We start from the raw sequence: 24,362 nt of genomic DNA on the forward strand, positions 1-24,362 counted from the left end.
TTTTCTCAAGCACAGTATCCAAATACCATGTTTCTGTTGCTGTGATGGGGATGAGGAAAACTGTAACAGAGGACTTTGCTCCCCCTGTCCCTCCATCACCCCCAAAGTCTCTGAGCATGCCCTAAATTTAAACAGAACAGCTGTGGGGCACCCGGGTAGCTCAGTCGGTTAAGCGTCCGACTTCAGCTCTGGTCACGATCCCGTGGTTCATGGGATCAAGCCCCGTGTCGGGCTGACAGCACGGAGCCTACTCAGGATTCTGTCTCTGCCCCTTCCCCACTCTCTCGCTCTCCAAGTAAATAAATAGATGTAAAAAAAAATAAAAAATAATAATAAATAAATAAAACATCAGGTTTTTGTTCTTTACCAAAAAAAAAAAAAAAAAAAGGAAGGCAATATGGTTCAGGGAGATTAACTGATGTCTCAAGTGATCTGTGTAAAAGACAATTCTATTTGGGTATTTTCACATAATATCACCCCGAACCTAGCATATAGCAAGTGTAATACTATATATAATTAGTCATTGTTCTGGTTTCTGTAAACCCACCGGCTCGGTTCTTCCCCAATGGACACTGGACCGGCCGCTATAGCCATCCCCCACCCTCCCAGAAGTCTCCTTGCGTTAGAAGTGGGCATCAGAAGGGGCACCTGGGTGGCTCAGCCGGTTAAGCTCCCGACTTCGGTTCAGGTCGTGATCTCACAGCTCGTGAGTTCGAGCCCCTAGTCAGGCTCTGTGCTGACAGCTCGGAGCCTGGAGCCTGCTTCGGATTCTGTGTCTCCCTCTCTCTCTGCGCCTTCCCTGCTTACGCTCTGTCTCTCTCTCTCTCTCTCAAAAATAAACATTAAAAAAAAAAAAAAAAAAAGAAGTGGGCATCAGAGACAGATGGTCAGAGAAGGCAGGGCCAGGGAGCCAAGCAGGGTCTGTCTACACATTCACGGCAGTGCCTTACTGTACTCACGGCCTGACTTGCCCAGACATCCGGAACAAATTAAAAGCAATGTGAACCCCGACTGCTAAGCTTTGTGCAAAGTCCGATTAGTCCCCCGCAAGACCATTACCTTTCTACCGCCAAAATATTACCCAAAATATTACCCCTGTATAGCCAAAATATTACCCTTCTACCGCCAAAATTGGAGGAGAGCCCTGCCCACTCTCTCCTCCTGCCAGCAAAGCCAAGGCTGGTGTCCCAGGGGAGCAGAAAATCATCCAAACAGAATTGCTCACGGCCCTGACCTCCACACCTACCACCCACCTGTTGCCCTGAATAAAGAAGGACAGCACGGGGTCACCTCTGCCATTGACTTTCATCACCTTCAGACAGTTCCCGTTTAGGAAATTGTAAATGCGGATCTTGCCGTCGGCACAGGCGCTGATGACCCGGAGGAAGAGAAGAGCCACATGAAGCACCTCCCTGGAAGAGAACAGAGCGGCAGGCTGTACCCGTGTGTTGCTGGAAGGCTTGGGTGTGTTGGTAGCGTGGGGTATTTTGTGTATGGTGGGGAGGCAGCGGTCACGACCGCCATTCACCTTCAAGACGTGGCTGTCCTCTCTCCTCCCATCCCGTGGTTATTTTTCCTGCAGTCCTGTCACAGTGCCACAAGGTGGCGAAACACAGAGGCTTCTGTCACGGGTTTTGTGCTTTTGCATTTTTGTTTTGTTTTGTTTTTTATTTGTTTGGGGTTTTTTGGCAGGGGCGGGGGGTGGGGGTCTGATCCAGAGGTGATCACGCTTTTCTCTTACAATTTGGTTCCTAGCTAATGACTTCTGAAAAAGTCATGCTGAGAACTTACTGTTTTGATGCCTTTTCAGATAGTATCACTAGATATTTTTCAGTGATCTCTACACCCAACACGGGGCTCGAACCGACAACCCCGAGATCGGGAGTCACGCTCCACCAATGGAGCCAGCCAGGTGTCCCTAGCATCAGTGAAGAAAGAAATCCACACATGGGGAAATGATCATCTTTATAGGAAGCAAAAACCCAGTGTTTAAGCAGTTCCTTTGGGATCTTAAATGAGCGGCTTTCATTCTTCCAGTGAAACGTCCCGAAGGAAAGTTTTACCCAGGGACGAAATGTGTGAGCTCCCTTTGGTGGTGACCAGCAGAAGAGAGAGGGCCAGGTGATGTAGATGCTTCCCACAAAACCTTCCCACAACGGCTGCAGCCAAGCGGGCCTCCAGACGTGTGGAGTATTCAGCTACAAAATGTAATTACCCCATTCCTGTTAACGATACTAAAAAGTTGAATTCGGGAGCGCCTGGGTGGCTCAATCGGTTAAGCATCCGACTTTGGTTCAGGTCCTGATCTCGTGGTTCGCGGGTCCAAGCCCCGCACCCGGCTCCGTGCCAACAACTCGAAGCCTGCTTGGGATTATTCCTCTCCCCCTCTCTTTACCCCTCCCCTGCTCAAGCTCGTGCGCTCTCGCTCAAAATAAATAAACTTAAAATTTTTCTTTAAGTTGAATCTGATGCCACCAATTTGTTAGATCTTATGTGTCAAACAAGCCCTTGGATCCCTGCCATCTGTATCCATCCAGGTCCGTCTGTGGCCTTGCTCATGTGCTACCTTCTCCACAAAACCACCCTCTATCTCCATCGTCTCCCCTCCCCTCGCACACACATACACAAACTTCAGGTACACTGTTAAATTCTCACAACCTGTCTCTTACTCATCTCTGCATGCCCAGCACCTAACACAAGGCCCAGCTCGTAGAAGGTCCTCAATAAATATCTGATGAAAAGGTGAGTGTCAGCTCAGGTTTTGGAGTATGATTATTGATATAATGTGTTAACAGAATGACATTCACCCCATACCATTCGGCCTTAGCCCTGGTCAGATTAAGACATTTCAAGGCCCCAACCACTAGCAAAACAGAAACAACAAAGACCTTGAAAGCTACAGCATGCTTAGCACGTTCAAAGGACAGCAAAGAGGTCAATGTGGCTCCTGTGATGGATAGATCAGTCGATCAACTGGTCGCCCCATCTAAAAGTGAAAATAAGAGGCATTTGGGTGGCTTAGTCGGTTAAGCTTCTGACTTGGGCTCAGGTCATGATCTCACGGTCCGTGGGTTCGAGCCCCACGTTGGGCTCTGTGCTGACAGCTCAGAGCCTGGAGCCTGCTTCGGATTCTGTGTCTCCCTCTCTCTCCCTGCCCCTCCCCTTCTTGTGCTCGCGCGCTCTCTCTCAAACTAAATAAATAAACATTTAATAAATAAATAAAATAAAAACATATAATTACAACTTTCAGGCGACATCCTAAAGCCTGACTCTTTCCTTTCGTACGTTTTGATAATCCAGACAACATGCTAAGAGGCTTACTGATAACCCCGGATAAATCACTGAACAGAAGCCCTTCGCAGCACCCACTCCCCAATAACGCGGTCACACACCACAAAGAGTAAACACACACATGTAACTCAAATCCCCTCCCACCTCCCACAAGGCCAGCGTGCCGGCTCAAGAGGCTCCTACGAAGACACGAGGAAATCTAGGGCCATATTTTACTAAATAACTCTCGGTGATAGGTCCCCTAGAAGATCCATTCACTCTTTTAGTCAACTAGGGTAGCATCTTGTTTCCCTAGAGTTTTTGATAACGCACGCAGGGGAAGAAGCGTTGTTCACGCGGTACAAGAGTGACGTCACACAGCCTACAAAAACCCGTGGCCGTGGCAGAACCATTAACTGACCACAAGATCCTCTGCAAACAAGCTCAAATGTGACCTCAGACTACTTCTCCACTGGCTCCAAGCAGCCACCACTAAACTGGGATTGGAATTGTAAAATGAGACGTTTGCCGTCCTGGAATAGAATGTAGCCGGCAGACTTGTAAGAAAGCTCCTTCTTTAACCCCTTGGTTATTTTTAAATCTTTGGCACTTGGATGATTTTAAGTAGAGGCCTGGGGTAAAGACCAACTCCAAGAATTTTCAGTTTACTGGCATTGGCATTATTTGGGATGGCTCTGCCAATATTCATAAACAGATGTAAGCGTGTGGCCATACCACCCGGAACGCACCTAATGTCGTCTGATAACGGATATAAATGTGTCACATGTGTCATGAGCCTGACCCACATCTAGTACCGTTGTTACAAAATCTAGGCTGTGAGGGAAAAGGAGAGAGTCCCACATCCATCAACCAGGGCTTTCCTGGCACCTACTTCGGATGCTTGAAGGCCATGAGGCACCGCTCGTACTTTGCCACCATGCTCCAGGCCATGACCAGGCCATCTGCACCTCCTGAGACGAGATGCCACGGGTCAAAGCACAGACACTTCACGGCTCCCTCGTGGCCAATGAGAGTCTGCAAGAGAAGATGCCTCTGTTTCCAGCCCATCTGCAACTCGGACTGTGAGTCCTCCAAGGCCCAAAGCTGGAGGCTTCTCTGGATGAATCCCAACACACTCCGCCATTCTTTGCTTTTGTTCTGAAAAAGCCAGTGGTGTCCATGCCTCCCTCTCTCCAGAGCTCTCTCCCCAGTGAAGGAATGATTAAGGAGAGCCTTGCTCCTGAGGGCTCTGTGGCTGGGGCAGGCCTCATCCTCCTGGAGTCCGAGAGAGGGCCAGAATTCACCATCGTCTTCTGCCACAAGGTGAAGGGTCAGGTGTGTTCCAACCCCAGGTCCCTGCCAGGACCGCAGGACACTTGGGGCCTCCCCGTGCCTGCAACTGCTGGTTAGACCATGGTGACAACAATACTGGTGGGAAGAAAATGCACCAGCCGGCCCAGCAGCTTCTCGCTGTGCTCCTGTGTTCCCGGCACAAATGTATCTCACCACCGCCCGCTAGAGCCAGGAGGTTTCAACTCTAGCAACACTTTGGGTGTGTGTGAGCATTCAGTCGCTTTCAAGAGCAGCCACTGTTCTCTTTTCACCAGAGAGTAAGGAGAAAAACTACTGTGACTCTGTTCATTTCCTTACCCCATGCAAGAGTCAGGGTAGAATGTTCTGGAAAAGGAAAAGCCACTGTTAAAAGACCCTGAGCCCGTATATCATACGGAGTCAGAACGTAGCCTGCTACCACCACTTGCGTGACAACGTAAGTCACATGATCCCTGACCCTCCACAGTCTCAGAATGGCCCTCTTTTGGGGTGGGGGTGGGGGGTAGTGGGAGGGGAGTTTCCCCTAAAATTCTTCAGGACCACCCTTTGGGTGACTCTAACACGGTACCTTTAGGATGGTCTGAAGAGCCGTGAGTCTCCTCCCGTCCATGACCATCGGTCCCCCCTCCCCCCTCCCCGCCCCCGCCAGCCCACTGCTCTCTCACCTTTACCAGCTGGGCCGTGACGGTGTGCCACACTTTGATTATCCCCCGCTCACAGCTGCTCACGATGTAGCTGTCATTGATCCTGGCGGCCCAGATGGGGTCTTTGTGTTTAAGCGTCTTCAGGCACTTCCCTGTCTCGACATCCCACTCTGAAAGGGGTGGGGAGGGGCACGAAGGCAGGTTATGGTGGAGTTCTACAGCCCGGCACAGAAGCCCCGCCCATCAAGGGAGACCCTAGAAGGCCTCCGCCTGGCCCAGCACCCCTACAGGCTCACCAACAGCTCCATGAGCCCGCAGCACAGAACTCCCTGACCGTGGGTCCCTGAGAGAGCCAGCAACGCAGAGACCTTGGCTCTAACCCTACAACTCAGCCTTGGGGTCCAAGCGCTAGACAGCCCATCTCTAATAAGCCTCCTTCTTTTTTTTATTTATTTATTTGTTGGTTTTAATATGAAATTTATTGTCACATTGGTTTCCATACCACCCCCCGTGCCCATCCCGACAGGTGCCCTCCTCAGTGCCCATCGCCCCCCCCCACTCCCGATCAACCCTCCGTTTATTCTCAGTTTTTAAGAGTCTCTCATGGTCTGCCTCCTTCCCCCCCTGTTAACTTTTTGTTCCCCTTCCCCTCCCCCATGGGCTTCGGTTAAGTTTCTCAGGATCCACATAAGCGTGAAAACATATGGTATCTGTCTTTCTCTGTAGGACTTATTTCACTAATAAGCCTCCTTCTTGAGCCTGAAAAATACTTGCTATTGAGTGGATTTCAGGAAAATCACGGCACGTGTTTCATGGCATTATTCCTTCCAGATACTATTCTCCTGACTCACCCCTTCTATGTCCAAAGGAAAAGCAAGTTGTCTATCCTTATTTACATTTAACCATATTTCTGGGGGTGCCTGGGGGGCTCCGTCGGTTAGGCACCCGACTTCGGCTGAGGTCACGATCTCACAGCTCGTGAGTTCGAGCCCCGCGTCGGGCTCTGCGCTGACATCTCAGAGCCTGGAGCCTGCTTCAGATTCTGTCTCTCTCTCTCTCTCTCTCTTTCTCTCTGCCCCTCCCCCACCCCTCAAAAATAAATCAACATTGAAAGCATTTTAATGTTTGTTTATTCCTTTTAAAAAACCGATTTCTGAATCTGACTTCTGGATTTTACTACTTGAGAGACGGCCACAGCTGGGGGCAGGCTCCATGTTTCTACCACCCACCATCCTGCGAGTGTTGGGAAGGTGTGAAAATAGATGAGCAGGTGGGAGAATAGACCTTAAAGGAAGAAACTGAAAGCAGGCACCACAGATTCGGGAATGAGACCGTTAAAGTTGGCCCCATCAGCCCCAAAGTACCTCTCAGGCAACAGAGTGTACAACCTAAGACCAAGTAATGACCGCAACCTAAGACCAAGTAATGACCGCAGCCGATACCTCCATTGAGCACTAACAACGAGCCAGGCCCCATTGGAAGTGCTTGGTGTATATTAACTCGTCTTCGCGAGACAGCTACTGTCTTTATTCCCCACTACACAGATGAGGAAACTGAGGCATAGAGGGGTTCAGTAACCTGCTCAAGATCACGCAGATGGCAAGCAGATAGAGCTGGGATTCGGACCCTTAGAGTCTGGCCCCAGAACCCATGCTCGTAACCATACGCTAGATCAACCCTAACTTCTGTAAGTACGCTTTTCTTCACTTGTTTTTTCCATATACGTTGGCCTCTTATCCAATTAGAAAGCACAAAGTTGATGGGCTCCCGGCTGGCTCAGTCAATACAGGGTGTGACTCTTGACCTCGGGGTTGTGAGTTCGAGCCCCACGTCAGGGGTAGAGATTGCTTAAAAATAAAATCTTGGGGCGCCTGGGTGGCTCAGTCGGTTAAGCGTCCGACTTCGGCTCAGGTCACGATCTCCCGGTCCGTGAGTTCGAGCCCCACGTCGGGCTCTGGGCTGATGGCTCAGAGCCCGGAGCCTGCTTCCGATTCTGTGTCTCCCTCTCTCTCTGCCCCTCCCCCGTTCATGCTCTGTCTCTCTCTGTCTCAAAAATAAATAAAAACGTTAAAAAAAATTAAAATAAAATTAAAATAAAATCTTAAAAAAAAAGTGGGGGGGGGTGGAGAAAGTTGAAGGATGAATTAAAAGATTCATTGGGAATTGTTGAGAAAAGATTCACTGGGGGAAACCCAGGGGGAACAGGTAGGCCAGGAGGCTGGGACTAGGATTAGGGGGAAGAGAGAGATCTTGGGATATTTTTTTTCCATCATGTATTTCGTGAATTAATTTTGGCCTTTTAGATATTGTGTGAAAATGTGGGATCTTTGATTACCAGGAGTTTGGGGTGCCCCCTTAAGTTTTACACCCACGGTGAGAGCCTAGCTCCCCTTGTCCTAGTTGCAGCCCTGCCGGGGGCCCCACGAGACTCTGTCAAATTTGGAGGCCTTGTCTGCCCTTCCACCTCCAAACTCTCCTCCTTTCATGCCGTCCGCTCTACTCCTCAACGCAGTCGTGGCAACGAGAACTTCCGGTCAGGTCAAGGAGGGCAAGGAGGTGGGGAGTAAAGTTTCTTAAGCCGGTCTGAGTGCCGGCATACGGAACATCACTCTGCTTTCGCTTTCCTGCCCCTTTTGCCCCCACCTAACACGCTGTGACTTCCTGGGTCCCTCGCCTCCCTTCGCTTTTCGTTCTTGCCTCGTGCTTTGCAGGGGAAATCTCCACGCCGGGAGCCTCCACCGTTCATTCCAATTGATAACCACCAAACCAATGCAGCTTGGAGCCCCAGACCTATGGTGCAGTCAACTCACGGGGCAACTCACACCTGCATCTGCCTCCTGCAGTCCTCACCTGGGTGTCCTTGGGACTCCCGTACCCAGTGTATTAGCTTTCTGTTGCTGCTGTAACAAATTCCCACAAGGTTAGTGGCTGAACGCAACGCAAATGTACTATCTGACGGAAGCCTGATGTGACCTCACAAGGCTAAAATCAAGGTGTCCGCAGAGCTGTGTTCCCTTATGGAGATTCTGGGGCTGGAGGGATCCGTATCCTTGCCTGTTCCACCTTCCCAGGGCCACCCATGTCCCTTGGCTCATGACCCCCTTTCTCCATCTTCAGAGCCAGCAACGTCGCATGTTTCTGAGCACTCCTCATTGTCACATCTCCTTTTGATCACGGACAAGACAGTTTCTGTTTTTAAGGACCCATGTGATTACCCATCTGATAACCCAGGGCCGTCTCTCCCTTTTCGGGTCCTCAGCTTAATCACATCTGCAAAGTCCCTTTTGCCGTGCAAGGTGACACGGTCACAGTTTCCGGGGATTAGGAGGTGAACGTGTTCGGTTGGCCATCATTCTGCCTACCACACTCAAGAGGTCCAAAACTGAAGCCAGCATCTCCCCCTTCGTTCCTCACCCTACCCTATTCTTCCCCTGTGGTCCTTATTGCCGTTAATGGCACTTCCAAATACCCAGTGACCTGAGTTTAAAAGTCCGGCCTCATTATCTGCCCTCCTGTCACCTCATGTAAACTCATAGCCACCTGACTTTCTTCACACTTGCCTGTTCTTGGCTATTCTTTTTTTAATTTTTTTTTTTTTAACATTTATTTATTTTTGAGACAGAGAGAGACAGAGCGTGAATGGGGGAGGGTCACAGAGAGGGAGACACAGAATCTGAAACAGGCTCCGGGCTCTGAGCAGTCAGCACAGAGCCCGACGCGGGGCTCGAACTCATGGACGGTGAGATCGTGACCTGAGCCGAAGTCGGATGCTCAACCGACCGAGCCACCCAGGCGCCCCCTGTTCTTGGCTATTCTGAAGATACCACCGCAGTTCTCCAGACTGGGTACTGTCTTCACTTGTCCCCATCTCCACACAGTCCCTTCCCTCCAACCTTCTCCCATACTATGACTAGAGTCATCTTTCTCAGAAACACATCTGATCATGTCAGTCCACAGCTCAGAGTGCATTTATAGCCTCCTGCATTCTATAGGATGAAGGTCAACTTCCTACCCGGATGCAGAAGACCCTTGATAATCTAGCCCCAAACAAAGTAACCAGCCTTCTGTCCGACACCACACGCTCTACTGCAGCCGTACCCAGCAAGGGGAAATTCCCCCAATACACCATTTTCTTCAACCTTCTGCAAATTTGCCTATGCTGTCCCTTCTGCTTAGAATGGCATTCATTCTTCCACCGCTTGTAGAACGACGCGTCATCAAGACCACACTCGAACAGCACCCTGTCTGTGGTGCTTTCCCTCCCTCTTATTTCTGTGGTCCCTTAGAACTCCACGTGTTGAGCGTCCGACTTCAGCCAGGTCACGATCTCGCGGTCCGTGCGTTCGAGCCCCGCGTCAGGCTCTGGGCTGACGGCTCGGAGCCTGGAGCCTGCTTCCGATTCTGTGTCTCCCTCTCTCTCTGCCCCTCCCCCGTTCATGCTCTGTCTCTCTCTGTCCCAAAAATAAATAAAAAACGTTGAAAAAAAAATTTAAAAAAAAAAGAACTCCGCGTGTTGGTTAGGAGCGCGTGATCTAGAGTCAGACAGCCCTGGGTTCAAATCCCCACCCCACCGCTCAGCGGCTCTGATCTGGGGCAAGCTGTTTTTTTTCCTCCGAGTTTTGGATTCCTCATCTGCATCCATGCCACAGGCTTCTTGTGAGGGTTGAATACGATAATACAGGTAAAGCACCGACGTCAGCCACGAACTTGGTACTCAATAAATGGTGGCAGTTACTATTCACATCTTTATGATATCCCCCATTGTATATTTACGTATCTGTCTCCATTATGAGATTATGAGCCTCTTGAGGAAATAAAAAGCCATATTGAACAGGGTCATATTCATTTTTTTTAGCACTTAGCACAGCATCTAGCATATTGTAGGTATTCTGCTAATAGTTGTGAAGTAAATGGATCAACGGATGGATGGATGGATGAGTAAAAGAATCTCTTCCTACAGAAATGAGCTAAACAAGTATTTTGACAACCCATGGATTTGGGGAAGCTTCTTAGAAAGTTTAAGGCATTTCTTTCTCACCTTTCACCTGGCAATCTCTTGCTCCGGAGACAAGTTTGTTCATATATAAATCCATGCAAGTGACTGTCCCCTGGTGGCCATTGAAGATTCGTATACAAGCCCCGCTTTTCAGATCCCAGTATCTGCAGGAATCAGGCCAAAAACAAAAAAAAAAAACAAGAAATGATTTTGAGATTTTTCTGAGGGCCCAAGGGGTCATGTGGCACACAAGTTCCCTTAGATCAACAGTTTGCTGGAAGGCGGCAAAGTTTCAGGGTTAAGCTCAGAGTCAGAGGCCTGGATTTGATTTTCGGCGGGCAGCACCCGTTAGGTGTAACTTTGGGAAAGTTACCTAATTTCCGTGTAAGTGTCATTTCCTCATTGGTGAAATGGCAATGATAATAATGATAGTTCCCTCTTAGGGTTTTTGGTAAAGAATTAAATATACAAATTGGATGATGGTCACCCAGGCGTGATTTCCACCCCTAGAGGATATCTGACAATGTCTGGAGACATTTTCGGCTGTCACAAGTAGGGAGAGAGCTGCTAATGTATCCGGTGCTATGGTCCAAGGGTACGGCTAAATGTCCTCCGGTGCACGGGACAGCCTCCACAGAAGGTACTTTCCAGCCGCAAGTTGAGAAATCCTGCATTGATTCGTGTAACATTGGAACAGCGATCAACGGGTAGGAAATGCGTAATAAATGTTGGTTGGTATTACGTTGGAAGAGGTTTCTGGAATGGCCACCAGGCTTAAAACCCATGGCACCCACTCAACAGCGGAGGTGGTCTTCAAACAGGAACAACAGAACAATCTACTTCAGCCATTTGGATCCAAAACATCTTATGGGTACTTCTAAAGCATATCTTAGAGATCTACGGGAACAGAGGTATGAGTCACACTGTTCTTTAATAAGCAAATTTGCCTGAGGTCTCTCAACTGTCGCTGATACAGACTCACATTTCACCCAGATTGCTTTTATGACAGGGCAAAAATGTAATGTTAAGGTAGTAGATTCTGGAGTGAGGCTGCCTGAAGTCCAATCCAGTCCATCACCTACTTACTAGCTGTATGATCTTAGAGGAGCTAATGAACCACCCTGTATCTCAGCTTCCTCATCTGCAAATTGAGGTTAATAATGGTAGTTGCCTCATAGAGTTCTTATGAGACTTGGTACATAATAAACGATTAATAAGTGTTTCTTTTGTTTTCCTTCGAATGTGCTAAGCTTTTTCTTCTAATACTCCCAAAGGGGGGGCGCCTGGGTGGCTCAGTCGGTTAAGCGGCCGACTTGGGCCCAGGTCATGATCTCGCGGTCCATGAGTTCGAGCCCCGCGTCGGGCTCTGTGCTGACAGCTCGGAACCTGGAGCCTGTTTCAGATTCTGTGTCTCCCTCTCTCTGACCCTCCCCTATTCATGCTCTGTCTCTCCCTGTCTCAAAAATAAATAAAAACAACAACAACAAAAAATATATAATACTCCCAAAGGTCCTGTGGCCTTACCCATCTGTCACAGGTGTGGGGGGAAAGGAGAAGAATGACTAGGCAGAGCCCCAAGAATTTTCAGGGCAATGGAAATAATTCTATATGATACCATGATGATGGATACATGTCTTCACGCATTTGCCCAAATTCATAAAATGTACACCACCAAGAGTGAACCTTAAAGTAAACTACCGATTTGGGGTGACTTATGATGTGTCAATGGAGGTTCGCCAGTTGTAACAAATGTCCCGCTCTGGCCGGGGAGGCTGTGCATGTGGGGAGCACAAGGTAATGGGAAATCTCAGTACTTTGCTCTCAAACTTTGCTATGAACCTAAAACTACTCTATAGGAATTGTCTTTTTTGGAAGATGTTTTTGATGCAAGAACAGAAAAACAAACCAAGAGTCTACAAGAGAGAGCTCACAGAGACATTCTCATCTATATGTGGGGAAATCACCATATGATGAAGATTACCCCACACAGGTCAGTGGAGAAAATGGCAGGTTCCTGACTAAATAACCACTGTGGGGGAAACTGCTCACTTTCTTTCAAAATAAATAAATATAATGAAACCTTACCCCACATCACATACAAAGTTGGGCTGCAAATAGTTCAAAGAACTGAATGCAAAAAGTCAAACTATAAAGTTAATGGGACAAGGGGCGCCTCGCTGGCTCAGTCGAAAGAACATACGACTCTTGATCTCAGGGTCATGAGGTCAAGCCCTACCTTGAGTGTAGAGATTACTTAAAATAAATAAACAAACTTTGGAAAATAAATTTAAAAAATAAAGTTAATAGGACAAAATATTTTAAAACGTCTTTGTGACCTAGGACTAGACAGACTCACCGACCCAAGTCAAAACAATGGATAAACTGATACGTCGTCTTACAGCAATATTAGAATTTTCATTCAACAAAGAACACTATAAGCAAAGTTAATGGGTTGATGAAGAAATGGAAGATGGCATTTGCAATTTTTAAACTGACAAGGGACTAATATATAGAAGAAAACACAGGGGCGCCTGGGTGGCTCAGTCGGTTGAGCGTCCGACTTCGGCTCAGGTCATGATCTCACGGTTTGTGAGTTCGAGCCCCGCATCGGGCTCTGTGCTGACAGCTCGGAGCCTGGAGCCTGCTTCGGATTCTGTGTCTCCCTCTCTCTCTGCCCTCCCCCGCTCATGCTCTGTCTCTCTCTCTCTCTATCTCTCTCTCTCTCTCAAAAATAAATAAATATTTTTTTAAAAGTTAGAAGAAAACACACAGAACTGCAAATCAAGAAGCAAATTAGAGGAGCCCCAATAGAAAAATGGACAAAAGATATAATCAGGCAATTTATAAAAGAGGCAAACTTATTAGTAGCCAAAGTCATGCAAATGGAAATGATTTTACACATACCCATCTGGCAAAAATTTGAAAGCTGGCTGATGCCGAATGTTGGTAGGGAAATACAGTTACAGGATCCCTCCTAGGGAGAATGTAGACCCATAAAGCCACTCTGAATTCAGTCTAGTACTTGGTCAAATTAGGTAGCACCTACCCTATATCTCAGCAAGTCCATTGCTGGGCATATATATACCTAAGAAATCTCACAATGTCCACGAGGGGACAAAGATGTTCCATGCAGCTTTATTTGGAGGCCAGCTAGTTTCCATCACTGGGGAAGCAAGTAGGTGAAATGTATATTGGAGTACTACAAAACTAACTAGACAGTAATGGATAAATCTTTGGAACATAGGATGGGGTACAAAAGTGAAAAGCCAAGATAAGCTTAAAATAATACCATGGATGACAGATAGATAGATAGATAGATAGATAGATAAATCAAAGAAACCGTGGATGAAAATTATAAACATGTGTACAAAATATATCCATATACATTTTCTTTTTTTTTTTTTAATGTTTATTCATTTTGAGAGACAGAGAGAGACAGAGCATGAGCGGGGAAGGGGCAGAGAGAAAAGGAGACACAGAATCAGAAGCAGCCTCCAGGCTCTGAGCTGTCAGCACAGAGCCCGACGAGGGGCTCGAACCCACGAACCGCGAGATCATGACCGGAGCCGAAGTTGGACTCTTAACCGACTGAGCCACCCAGGCGCCCCAATACACATTTTCAAAGGACTCACATAAATAAAAAGATCCACACTGACAAAGATGAGAAGGTAGCCCATGGGGAAGGAAACGGGAGTGAAGAATAGAGAAAATAGAATTAATAAATAGATGAATAAAACAGGAATGGAGCCTTGTACAGACCAATAATAACAATACGACATGAACAGGGGCACCCGGGTGGCTCAGTCGGTTGAGCGTCCGACTTTGGCTCAAGTCACAATCTCACGGTTCATGAGTTCGAGCCCCACATCAGGCTCGCTGCTGTCACCCTATCAGGGTAGAGCCCACTTCAGATCCTCTGACCCCCTCTCTGTGTCCCTCCCCGGTTCATGCTCTCTCTCTCTCAAAAATAAATAAACATATAAAATAATAATAATAATATGACGTGAACAGAGAATTATAGTCAACTCAATCCTTTGCACTTGAGGCCCAAAAAAGAATGAAAAGAAACCTGCTCCCCCTCTCCCCCCAACAGAGTGCAAAATCCAAGAAAAGACAGAACACATGAAGAACAATATGGGGCGGGGTGGGGGGGCTGCCTGCTGTACCAGGTATAAAGACTTTAAAGACCTTAGGGTGCCTGGGTGGCTCAGTCGGTTAAGCATCCGACTTCGGCTCAGGTCATGATCTTTCGGTTCGTGGGTTCAAGCCCCACATCAGGCTCTGTGCTGACAGCTCAGAGCCTGGAGCCTGCTTCGGATTCTGTGTCTCCCTCTCTCTCTGCTCCTCCCCCACACTCATTCTGTCTCTCTCTGTCTCTCACAAATAAATAAAACGTTAAAAATTAAAAAAAAAAAAAAGACTTTAAAGACCAAAGTAACTAAGATAGTGTGGTTTTGACCAACAATAGCCACACAGGCAAAAGAAGCAGAATAAAGAGCCAAGAAATTGAAATCTATGGACACTTATCTTATGACAAAGCAGCAGGACAGACCAATGGGAGAAAGAGGAGTTTTTTCCCATAAATGGTACTTAAGTAATTAGATATAAATGCAAAGAGGAAAGGGGGGAAGAAATGGAATTGGATTTCTACCTCATATGATAACAAAAATGAGGTTCAAGTGGATTGAAGACACAAAGATCACAGGGAGGGATTTCTTATTAAACGAGTCAAATCTGCAAAGTCGACTACCTTAAAGTTAAGGATGTCTGGGCACCTGGGTGGCTCAGTCAGTCAGGCATCCGACTCTTGATTTCGGCTCAGGTCGTGATCTCATGGTTTGGGGGAATCTTGCCCCGCATCAGGCTGCACACTGAAACTGCAGAGCCTGCTTCGAATTCTCTCTCTCCCCCCCCTCCTCTCCCTCTCAAAATAAATAAATGAACATTTTCTCAAAAAGAAAATAGATCTGATCATTGTTATAAATCTATCTCATCTTGTTAAAGTTTAAACGATATACAAATTAATTGGTTTTTACCTTGCCAAAAAAAAGAAAAAATGTTTCGGGTTATTCGAGAAGTCGGTATCATTTAGGGTACCTTTTCGCTAAACACAAGAAGGAAAAGGCACGCCTGCTTCCTCCACAAGCTGACTTCAGGCGTTGGGTGGGGTGGGCACCACAACGCCCTTGGACCACTCACCTAATACTCAGGTCATAACTTCCGCTCAGTAGAAAGTTCTTCTTCTCACACAAGAAGAGGGCGCGGACACTCCCGGCGTGGCCTTGGAACACGATGGGTACCTCCTTTACTTGTATGACATCTAGAAGCTGGATCTTCCGATTGGATGACACGGCTACCAAATGTCCCCCGGAATAGTGAATGATTCTGTTTCGGTCCCACCTGAGTTGCCGGAGGGGTGGGGTGGGGGTGGAAAGGATGATCCATGCAAGAAAAGTTAGTGTCCCCTCCAGCAACTCACTTAGTACGACGGCTGTCACCTACAACAACGGTATAATGGAAAGTTCAGGGCCTTCCAACAAGGGGTGTAGCACAAGGGACCCCTACCTTATACCATACCAAAAAGTCCTTTCAGGCAAAATTAAAAAAAAAAATTTTTAATATAAAAAAAATTAATTTTCCAATCGTAAGATTACCAGCCAATGGATAAAACATGAGCAAGGTGACCCAACCATGTATTGTCTGAATTGAGACATTTTATCGTGAAAGGGGACACTCACTATAATTACTCCAGGCCCACGGAGTGAAGTGGGATTATTTCAGCAAAAGGGAGGTGGTCATGCCTGAAGATGAGAACTCGTGATATTTTTGTCCTCATTCTACTTGTTATACCTAGAGCTCAATCAGCCATCATCTCTTCTAAGGGGCACACTTATCACCACGCGATCCCTAAAAACTCAACTTTGCCTTTCCCCTATCTTCTTGGTCTTCGCCCTACTGACCGGTCAGGATGTAATTTCTTAGTCAGATTCACAGCCAGAAAGAAAATAGAGAGAGATGGCCTTTATGAAACCTTACGAAAAAAGAGCAAAGTCCTAGGCCTAAAGTATGGCAGAGAGCCAATCATTAAAAACCCCATTTTTATTTAAAACTCGTAGGTATAGTACACGCAAGAACAAAATTCTAGACTAGACATGAATATTAATGGTGGTTATCTCTAGATGACAAGATTGTAGGAGGTGTTGGCTTTTCTCGATACATTTGCTGGCATTTGGTGGGTTTCTTTTTCCCAATAAGCACACCTTCCTTCTAAAACTAGAATAAAACAACAACAACAACAAAAAAAAAACCACGGTAATTTCACGCACATGACTTGTGCAAACGATGGTTGACTGGTGTACCCAAAATTATAATGGGAAAGTGCCCTCCACCCACTGCCGAGAATGGTCCAAAACTCCAGCACCTGGTTTCCGAAGGGGATCTCATTTTAGTTGGGAGCTGGAGCTTGAGGTCAGGAAGGATTGCCTTTTCCAAGTGAACCGGGTCATGGGAATCCTAAGGCGGCTAATTCAAGGGTCCCTGAAGACCCGGATTCTGACCCCAGTACCTACGTGTCAGAGAGAATGCGGATATTATAAGTCCCACAGAAGACATTTCTCTCCTCCATCTGGACCTGCTGAGTTTCCTGGTTCTGGTATGCGGTCCACAGGTTGTAGTCATTCTAACAAGGGAACACTTGGAGTCAAAGCACAGTGGCAACTTTACCCAGGGCCCCAAATATGCACCCCCTGAGGTCTTCCCTGGCCAGGACATAAGGGCCCAAGGACTGTGCCTCTTGGGGCTGTGGCTGCCACTACGTGCTGGTAGGGAGAGGCCAATGAGCAGGCACTACAGTCATCCACGAGTTAGAAAATGGTGCGTCAAGGGTCCTGACTCATCCTGCATCACTTCGTATCTTCTGTGTGTTCTGGTTCCTTCCGTGAACTCTCGATATCGCCGACAGCTCAACTTTTCCAAAAATGAGCTCACGGAGGGTACGTTCACAAAATCGAGTCACAGGTGCCCTTCGACTGTTTTGCAGAGGTCCGGGCTTCATGTTTATATTACGTATACCTGACTCTACAGAGCGTCCTCATGGGAACTCAAGGCGTAGGCAAAATCACAGCTACGCTCTCCGTGCATTTGTGCCCCAAAGTCTGCACGTATATGCAACCTTCATTTCTCCTTACAGCTGCCTCGTAAAGTACATCATTTGCCCCACAAAGCATTCTCGTCATTTTACAGATGAGATACATCTGAGCCTCAGAGAGAGGAAATCAATTGTATCAGGTCTCAACAAGGGTATTTCCCTTCCCTTTCTAATAGTTCCTTCCTCCCCTCCCTCCCTCCCTCCTTCCTTCCTTCCTTCCTTCCTTCTTCTCTGTGCCTCCCTCCCTCCAACAAGCACTTTCTGGACCACTGTGGCATGCCAGACATGCTAAGTTCTGGCACAGATGACTCAACTGGACTCTCACTCCTCTTTCCAGCCATTTCTAGAAGGAAATGACAACCATGCCAGCAGGAAACCCAAAAAACAGGGTGAGTTTATCATGAAAGCAAAAAAGACCGCAACATCATGTTCGCATCTGGGAGTCCCCCCTGGGAACATCTCTCTTCCTACTTAGCCTTCTTCCCCATACCTGTAGACTCTTCCTTGGGATGCCCGCTTTTCCCAGCTCAATCTCCCTCTTGACCTTTAACCAAATAACGACGTCCACCTAGAAGTCTCTCCCCAGAATCTGTCAACCTGCCTCCCTTCCAGTGTCCAAGCAGCTCTGATATCCTGCCTTGAACTAATCAAGACGTCCTTGACGTCTCATGACCTGGGCTGGAATTCCTTGGCTCTCGTTCATCAACTAAGTTTTCAGAGCCTAGAAGCTGCATGGTGGAGTCATTGGAGGAAAAAGACCCAGTTCAAATCCCAGCTCTACCACCGACCAGCTATGAGAACTTAGGTGACTTTTCTAGCATCATAGCCTTCGTTTCCACATCCATAAGTTGGGAGCAATGATATCCACTCGATCTACCGTGAAGATCAAGTGAACGACGTGTACAAAGCCCTGGGCACACCATTCTTGGCACCCCGTTCAAGCTCAGTACCCATGGCAATCACCATCCCTCGGAGGCACTCCCCTCTACCTTTCCCTAGGAGACGCTTCGCTGCCTTGTCTTGCTACTTCACATGCTTTCTTCTGTTGACCACAGTGCTTTACCTGTTTCTCTCTCTTTTCTTAAATTATAACATTCCTAAAACAGGGGCGCCTGGGTGGCTCAGTCGGTTAAGCGTCCATCTTGGCTCAGGTCATGATCTCACGGTTCGTGAGTTTGAGCCCCATGTCGGGCTCTGTGCTGACAGCTTGGAGCCCGGAGCCTGCTTCCGATTGTGTGTCTCCTTCTGTCTCTGCCCCTCCCCAACTTGTGCTCTGTCTCTCTATGTCTCTCAAAACATAAATAAATGTTAAAAAAAAAAAAAAGTATGAAATGAGTGAATGGGCCAACTCAAAGATTTCAAAAAAAAAAAAATGCGGGTCAAATTAAGTCCACAAATGTGTCTTCTTTGGCCCACGCCTTTAAGAAAAACAAGAGCTGTCCCGTGATAATTCAGATTTCTAACTTCTTTTGAAATTCATACTACGCGGTTTCCTTATGAGAAGCTATGGTCTGGCCGTGGGGTTGGAAGTAAACGAAGAACCCTGAGAGGACAAGCAAATCCATCCGCACATTTAACAGCTGAGGAATTTAAGGCTGAAGGAGAGGAAGTCGCTTGCTGAAGGACACACAGCACACAACTCGGGTCTCCCTTAGGGAATGTCACCTCCCATATCCTATATCCACGTGCTATAGATCCTGTATGGTCCCATTTCCTGTACCCCTCACAGGAGGGCCGAGTCTGGACCCCAGATGCCACCGCAACCCACCTTCATTCTCAGTTTCCATTTCTGATTTTTCGCACGCATGCGTTTCCCATCATCTGTCATCTTAGGAACCGGGATAAGAAGCTTGTTGGCGTAATTAGGTTCGATTCCCCCTGTGTAGGACCCCTGAGGGGAAAAAAATAACGGGAAATGGCTACTATTCTTGGTCCTTCCTCTCCAAGAGGGGTGCTTGGCAAGATCTGAAAGATGGGTAAACTCTGGCGGAGGCCTGGCCAGTGAGGCCGGTAGCATGAGCGGATTGGCTTAAAGTGGATCCTGAATACCAAACACCCAGAGCCAGACCGGCAAGAAATGGCGAGCGGGTCTCAGCTTCCCAGAGGTATGGCCTGCCTCCCAATGCCTGACTCTTCTCGTCTTCTGCTATGGATCCCTGCTGGGAAAAACTCAAGCTACCAAGAGTCCACGATTTGGGGTAAGGCTTCGGGCAGGAAACAGAGATAAAAAATTCCGAAGACGGATACTACCCGGAAGACTTGCATTTTAACCTAAACACATACTTATTGGTCTCTGAAACATCTGGGCATCATATGAGACTGTTCCAGAAACATACTCATGGCTTTCTTATTGCACATGCCACCAGATAGATCTCTGGGGGGGGGAACAAAATGCCCTGCTCTGTGACGTTTCAGAAAGACTCTGCCTCTCTCTTCCTGAGAGGTTGCTACACATGTCGTCCCTGCTAGATGCACAGACAATGCGGGTGGCGATCAACGGGTCTGGACAAACAGGAAGTTACGGCTAAAGCCTACAAAGCAGCTAACGGGGAGCGGGAGGCCAGCTAAGGGTCCACCGAAGAGATCGGAAAGGTGCACTGTCAGGCCAACCTCAACGTGGAAATGAGGCTGGTTTCCGGATCAACCCCTCGCGGCCAGGAAGTACCTGCAAGAAGGCGATCTGGTTCTGAATGAAAGTATGCATGGAAAGATCCTTCTTGACCTGTTGGGCCAGCGCAGCCCAGTGCTGGCTCACAAAGGCACACCTGTTCAGGCTGTTTTTATCCAGCATACCTGGGGGAAAAAAAAAAAAAAAAAAGATGACGGACCTGGGAACCTCCCATCAGAGCCATGATGAAGAGTGTCTTGAGAAATCCCCCAATTCGCCCCAGCATACTTAGAATATACTTGGAGAGGTGGATGGGCAGGTGACGGATGAAGTCTCGATATTTTCTGGCCCCAGAAGACAGGTCTCGGACCACATCCAAGTCAACCAACAGATCGGAGGGGGCGCTCTCTGCCTTGGACCTGCCTGCTTTTCTGGAAAACAGCCGGTTCATCTCAGAAATACACTGGAGAGAACTCTTCCATTGTCCTTTGGAGGAAAGCCAGAGAACGGTGCAGGGTGGGGTTGTCTCTAATTCAGGCCAAGAGAAGCCCTCCCCAAACCCTCTCCCCAGAGATAGAGCTCATCATGGTCTACCCTTAGACTACTGGATTTTTGTCATTTCTTCTGCCATAACGGAAACAAGACCTCCCAAACCAAATACACAAGGGCTTTGCAAGCCTTCCTAGTTCAAGAAGATGCCTATAGTGTATCAAACCCTGCCCGATTCAGGTGAAATGGCATCGTGTCTGGCACTTCCTTTAAATTACCCCAAGAGGGGCGTCTGGGTGGCTCAGTTGGACTTCGACTCGGGTCATGATCTCGTGGTTTGTGGGTTCGAGCCCCACGTCGGGCTCCGTGCTGACGGCTCAGAGCCTGGAGCCTGCTTCCGATTCTGTGTCTCCCTCTCTCTCTGCCCCTGCCCTCTCTCTCTCTCCCTCTCTTTCTCAAAAATAAATAAACGGGGGACTTCCCAGTCTCCTACCTATTGGCTTTCCTGCTACGGGCTGACTTACCAGTGTCAGATGGTCCGCCCCCCATTTTTTCAAGCAACCCTTCTTTCCCTGGAGATCTGGACAAAGGGAAGGATGTGTTCTTGGTTCCGGCTGCCCGGCAGACCTGCGAGGTCTCAGACTGGTGGTGGTCTTTCCCGGGGAAGACAAACACATCACTGGCGGACTGACTGAGCCCTGAAAACCAAAAGGCCAAGACAAGGGTGCCCCTTAATGGGGTGTGTGGAGGAAAGGAGGTGGAGGAAAACAGTTTTCTTTCTACCGCCCTCTTTTCAATCCACACAAAATGGACCAAGCCGGTTATGTCCAGTTTTATCCGGGGGAGCCCCCGAGTTGCTATCCAAATATTGCAGGAAGCTCCTTGCTGGATTTTGCCGACCCACAACGCACAATGCACAATGCATCAGAGCCCCACATAAAGGAGAGAGAGTAAGAGAGCTGCGGGCAGAAGCTTGAAGTCAGACAACTTTTTCCTGCAGCACTTACTTAATTTTCTTCAGCAAGAACTGCCCTTGAGCCAAATTAGAAAATTTAACTTCTGGGAGCGCCTGGGTGGCTCAACTGGTTGAGCGTCCAACTTTGGCTCGAGTCATGATCTTGCAGTTCATGAGTTCGAGCCCCATGTCGGGCTCTGTGCTGACAGCTCAGAGCCTGGAGCCTGCTTTGGATTCTGTGTCTCCCTCTCTCTCTGCCCCTGCCCACTCTCTCTCTCTGTCTCTTTCTCAAAAATAAATAAACATTAAAAAAAAATTTTTTAAGAAAATTTAATTTCTGGGTCACCTAGGTGGCTCAGTCGGTTAAGCGTCTGAATCTGGGTTTCGGCTGAGGTCGTGATCTCACGGTTTCGCGGGTTCGAGCCCCGCGTGTGCATACATGTGTGTACGGGTGTGTGCGTGTGCGTGCGTGTGTGTGTGTGTGTGTGTGTGTGTGTGTACAAGCCAGGCCTTCTGGAGTCTGCAGGCTCCTGGCAGGAGCACCTCGAGATGGGACATGTTCAGTCAGGGAGGCCTGGTTTTCAAGTCCCTTTACTTGCCGCCTAGGCTGTGTCACTCAGATTCCCTGAGTGTTACTTCCCTAACACGCCGAAGAAACCCAGTGCCATGTATGGGAATCTAACTGTCCCCTGGGTCGTCTAGCTTTGAAACTCTTTTGGAACTCTTCCCAGGGATTCAGATGCAAGGTAAGGTTTGAGAACGCCTGCCCTACCCTTATTTGACCCTCTTGCTACCTGCAGGCTTGAACAGACACCATTTCAGGTTGGATTTTATGCAGGCGCAAGCAATATGGTGGAATGAATGGGAACGAGCCCTACATTTTGACCTCCTGGCCTGGTTTCTGTGCAGTGCAGACTGAAGGGCAGAACAATTCAGAAGCTTCCCCCTTACATCCCTCCCAAACCCCATCTAATCCCAAACCCACTAATACCAGAGCCACACCAGCAATGAGTATTAGAGGCACGGGCCAGCCATAACTGGGCCTAAATCCCTTCCAAATGCCGGACAGTCAAAAGTTCTGTACTTCCTGGGGCGCCTGGGTGGTCAGTCGGTTGGGCGTCTGACTTCAGCTCAGGTCATGATCTCACGGTCCGTGAGTTCGAGCCCCGCGTCGGGCTCCAGCTCGGAGCCCGGAGTCTGCTTCAGATCCTGTGTCTCCCTCTCTCTGTCCCTCCTGTGCACGTTCTCTCTCTCTCTCTCTCTCTCTCTCTCTCTCTCTCTCAAAAATAAATAAAACATAAAAAAAAAAAAGTTCTGTACTTCCATAAAAAGCATTTGCATTTCATGCTTTTCTAGAAGGAAGTCACATCCTGCAATTTCTCCTTTGGCAAACAGGACCGCATGTCAGGACAAGGAGCTCTGTCCTGCGTTCTGGAAAACCTTAAGCTTGTCTACCTAGGCCTGTCCACACGTCTGGTTCCTTTACAGGCTCCTGACGTCTGGCTTCCTCACCTTTGGGGGCCCTCTGCTCTCCACCTGTGGCCCTGTTTACCTGCGACATTGCTCTGCTCTCTCAGGATCAGGACTCTGATGACATTGGCAGCAGTGAGCAGTAACTTGGGGTCACACATCTGGAACAACAAGAGCGTGTAATTTGCCTTCGTCCAGTGGGTGCTGTTCCCGAACCAGTACAAAATCTCCCTCATCTTCTCTTCGACGGTTTTATCCAACATCTGGTTCAAGGAAGACCTGCCGATTTTCCCCTCCTTCTTGCTGAGGTTGATCCGGGACCGGCTGTAGGTGAAATCCTTCCCCTGCGTGGCCTGAAGGATGTTCTGGAAATAGTGTAACAAATACAAGCTATCCAACTGCCCCAGGATGCTGACCAGAAACCTCCTTTGGGGTATCTCACCGATCCTCCGGAACCACTGTTTGGTAGAGAAGATCTTCCAGGTGAGGACACATGTTTCACACTTCTGGCACACGGGGACAGAGCTGTTTCCCTTCTCACAGCGAAAATGGGGGGCATTCCTGAGCCTCAGTTCCAGGTTTTCCATGATCCTGAGATGCCCAGCGCATTTTATCCTTGTCCGTTATCAGCCCCACCAAACACCACGGGAGCAGGAAGCAGCTGATGAATATCCCAGTTGAGCCTTTTCTAGTATAAACATTTCCCGGAGAAAAAGGTAAAACGCTGCGTCGGATGGAAAGCTTATGTCTCCCGGAAACTGCCGGTAGAAGCCTGGCTTTTTGTACTGACCTCCTAGGAAACATGGCTTTACCGTAAATCTCCTAAACCGGGCACTGCTTAGGTGGAGGCAGTTGCTGTATATTCTGAAAGAGCTGGTCATCTCATTTCTAGAACCACAAGAATCCGTGTAGGTCAAATTTAAGTAACATGTGGGTCCTTCTTAAAGGAGAAAATATATACTGTGGAGCCTGGTGTTGAGCTCCAATGGATATTATTAGTAACGACTTACAAATATTCGTGGATGTAAAATTGGATGTAAACTTACATTTACAGCTGTTTGGTTATAAGCTGGCTATCCCAATGATCCTGAATATGTTTATATTCATTTTCTTTTCTTTTCTTTTAATTTTAGAGAGGGGGTGGGGAGAGGGGCAGAGAGAGAGAGAGAGAGAGAGAGAGAGAGAGAATCTCAAGCATGCTCCACACTCACCACAGAGCCTGACATAAGGCTCGAATCCATCCAAGGCTCGAATCCATGATCGACCCTGGGATCATGACCTGAGCCAAAATCGAGTCAGATGCTCCACCGACTGAGCCACCCAGGCATCCCTGCCTTCATTTCCTAAACTCAGCATCGAACTGAAAACACAAATGTTTAAAAGAAACTTGTTTGACTGCTTCAGAATGCTAACCAGAAACCTGGGCAGAGAAGCACTCCTTAGCGGAAAAG

At 48.0% G+C, this 24,362-nt stretch overlaps 1 protein-coding gene across 3 annotated transcripts in view; it reads right to left on the reverse strand.

Moving 5' to 3' along the window:
- The window catches only part of CDRT1 (CMT1A duplicated region transcript 1), a 33,347-nt gene extending 9,636 nt beyond the window's left edge, over positions 1-23,711 (reverse strand). Inside the window, exons 1-12 of one of the 3 annotated variants that reach the window (XM_042967270.1) lie at positions 23,354-23,711; positions 22,994-23,072; positions 21,011-21,184; positions 20,286-20,483; positions 20,055-20,182; positions 19,158-19,280; positions 16,812-16,921; positions 15,442-15,642; positions 10,285-10,406; positions 5,268-5,416; positions 4,163-4,305; positions 1,254-1,412 (exon numbers count right to left, since the gene is read on the reverse strand). In XM_042967270.1, coding sequence (XP_042823204.1) covers positions 1,254-1,412; positions 4,163-4,305; positions 5,268-5,416; positions 10,285-10,406; positions 15,442-15,642; positions 16,812-16,921; positions 19,158-19,280; positions 20,055-20,182; positions 20,286-20,483; positions 21,011-21,184; positions 22,994-23,072; positions 23,354-23,470 — 1,703 coding nt within the window. In that variant the 5' untranslated portion in view covers positions 23,471-23,711. Of the gene's footprint in view, positions 1-1,253; positions 1,413-4,162; positions 4,306-5,267; positions 5,417-10,284; positions 10,407-15,441; positions 15,643-16,811; positions 16,922-19,157; positions 19,281-20,054; positions 20,183-20,285; positions 20,484-21,010; positions 21,185-22,993 lie in introns of all 3 variants that reach the window. The other 2 variants (XM_007080747.3, XM_007080748.3) reach the window with 2 other exon arrangements.
- Between the last annotated feature and the right edge of the window lie 651 nt (positions 23,712-24,362).

This window comes from Panthera tigris, chromosome E1 (assembly GCF_018350195.1).
Source record: "Panthera tigris isolate Pti1 chromosome E1, P.tigris_Pti1_mat1.1, whole genome shotgun sequence".
Classification (NCBI taxonomy): domain Eukaryota; kingdom Metazoa; phylum Chordata; class Mammalia; order Carnivora; family Felidae; genus Panthera; species Panthera tigris.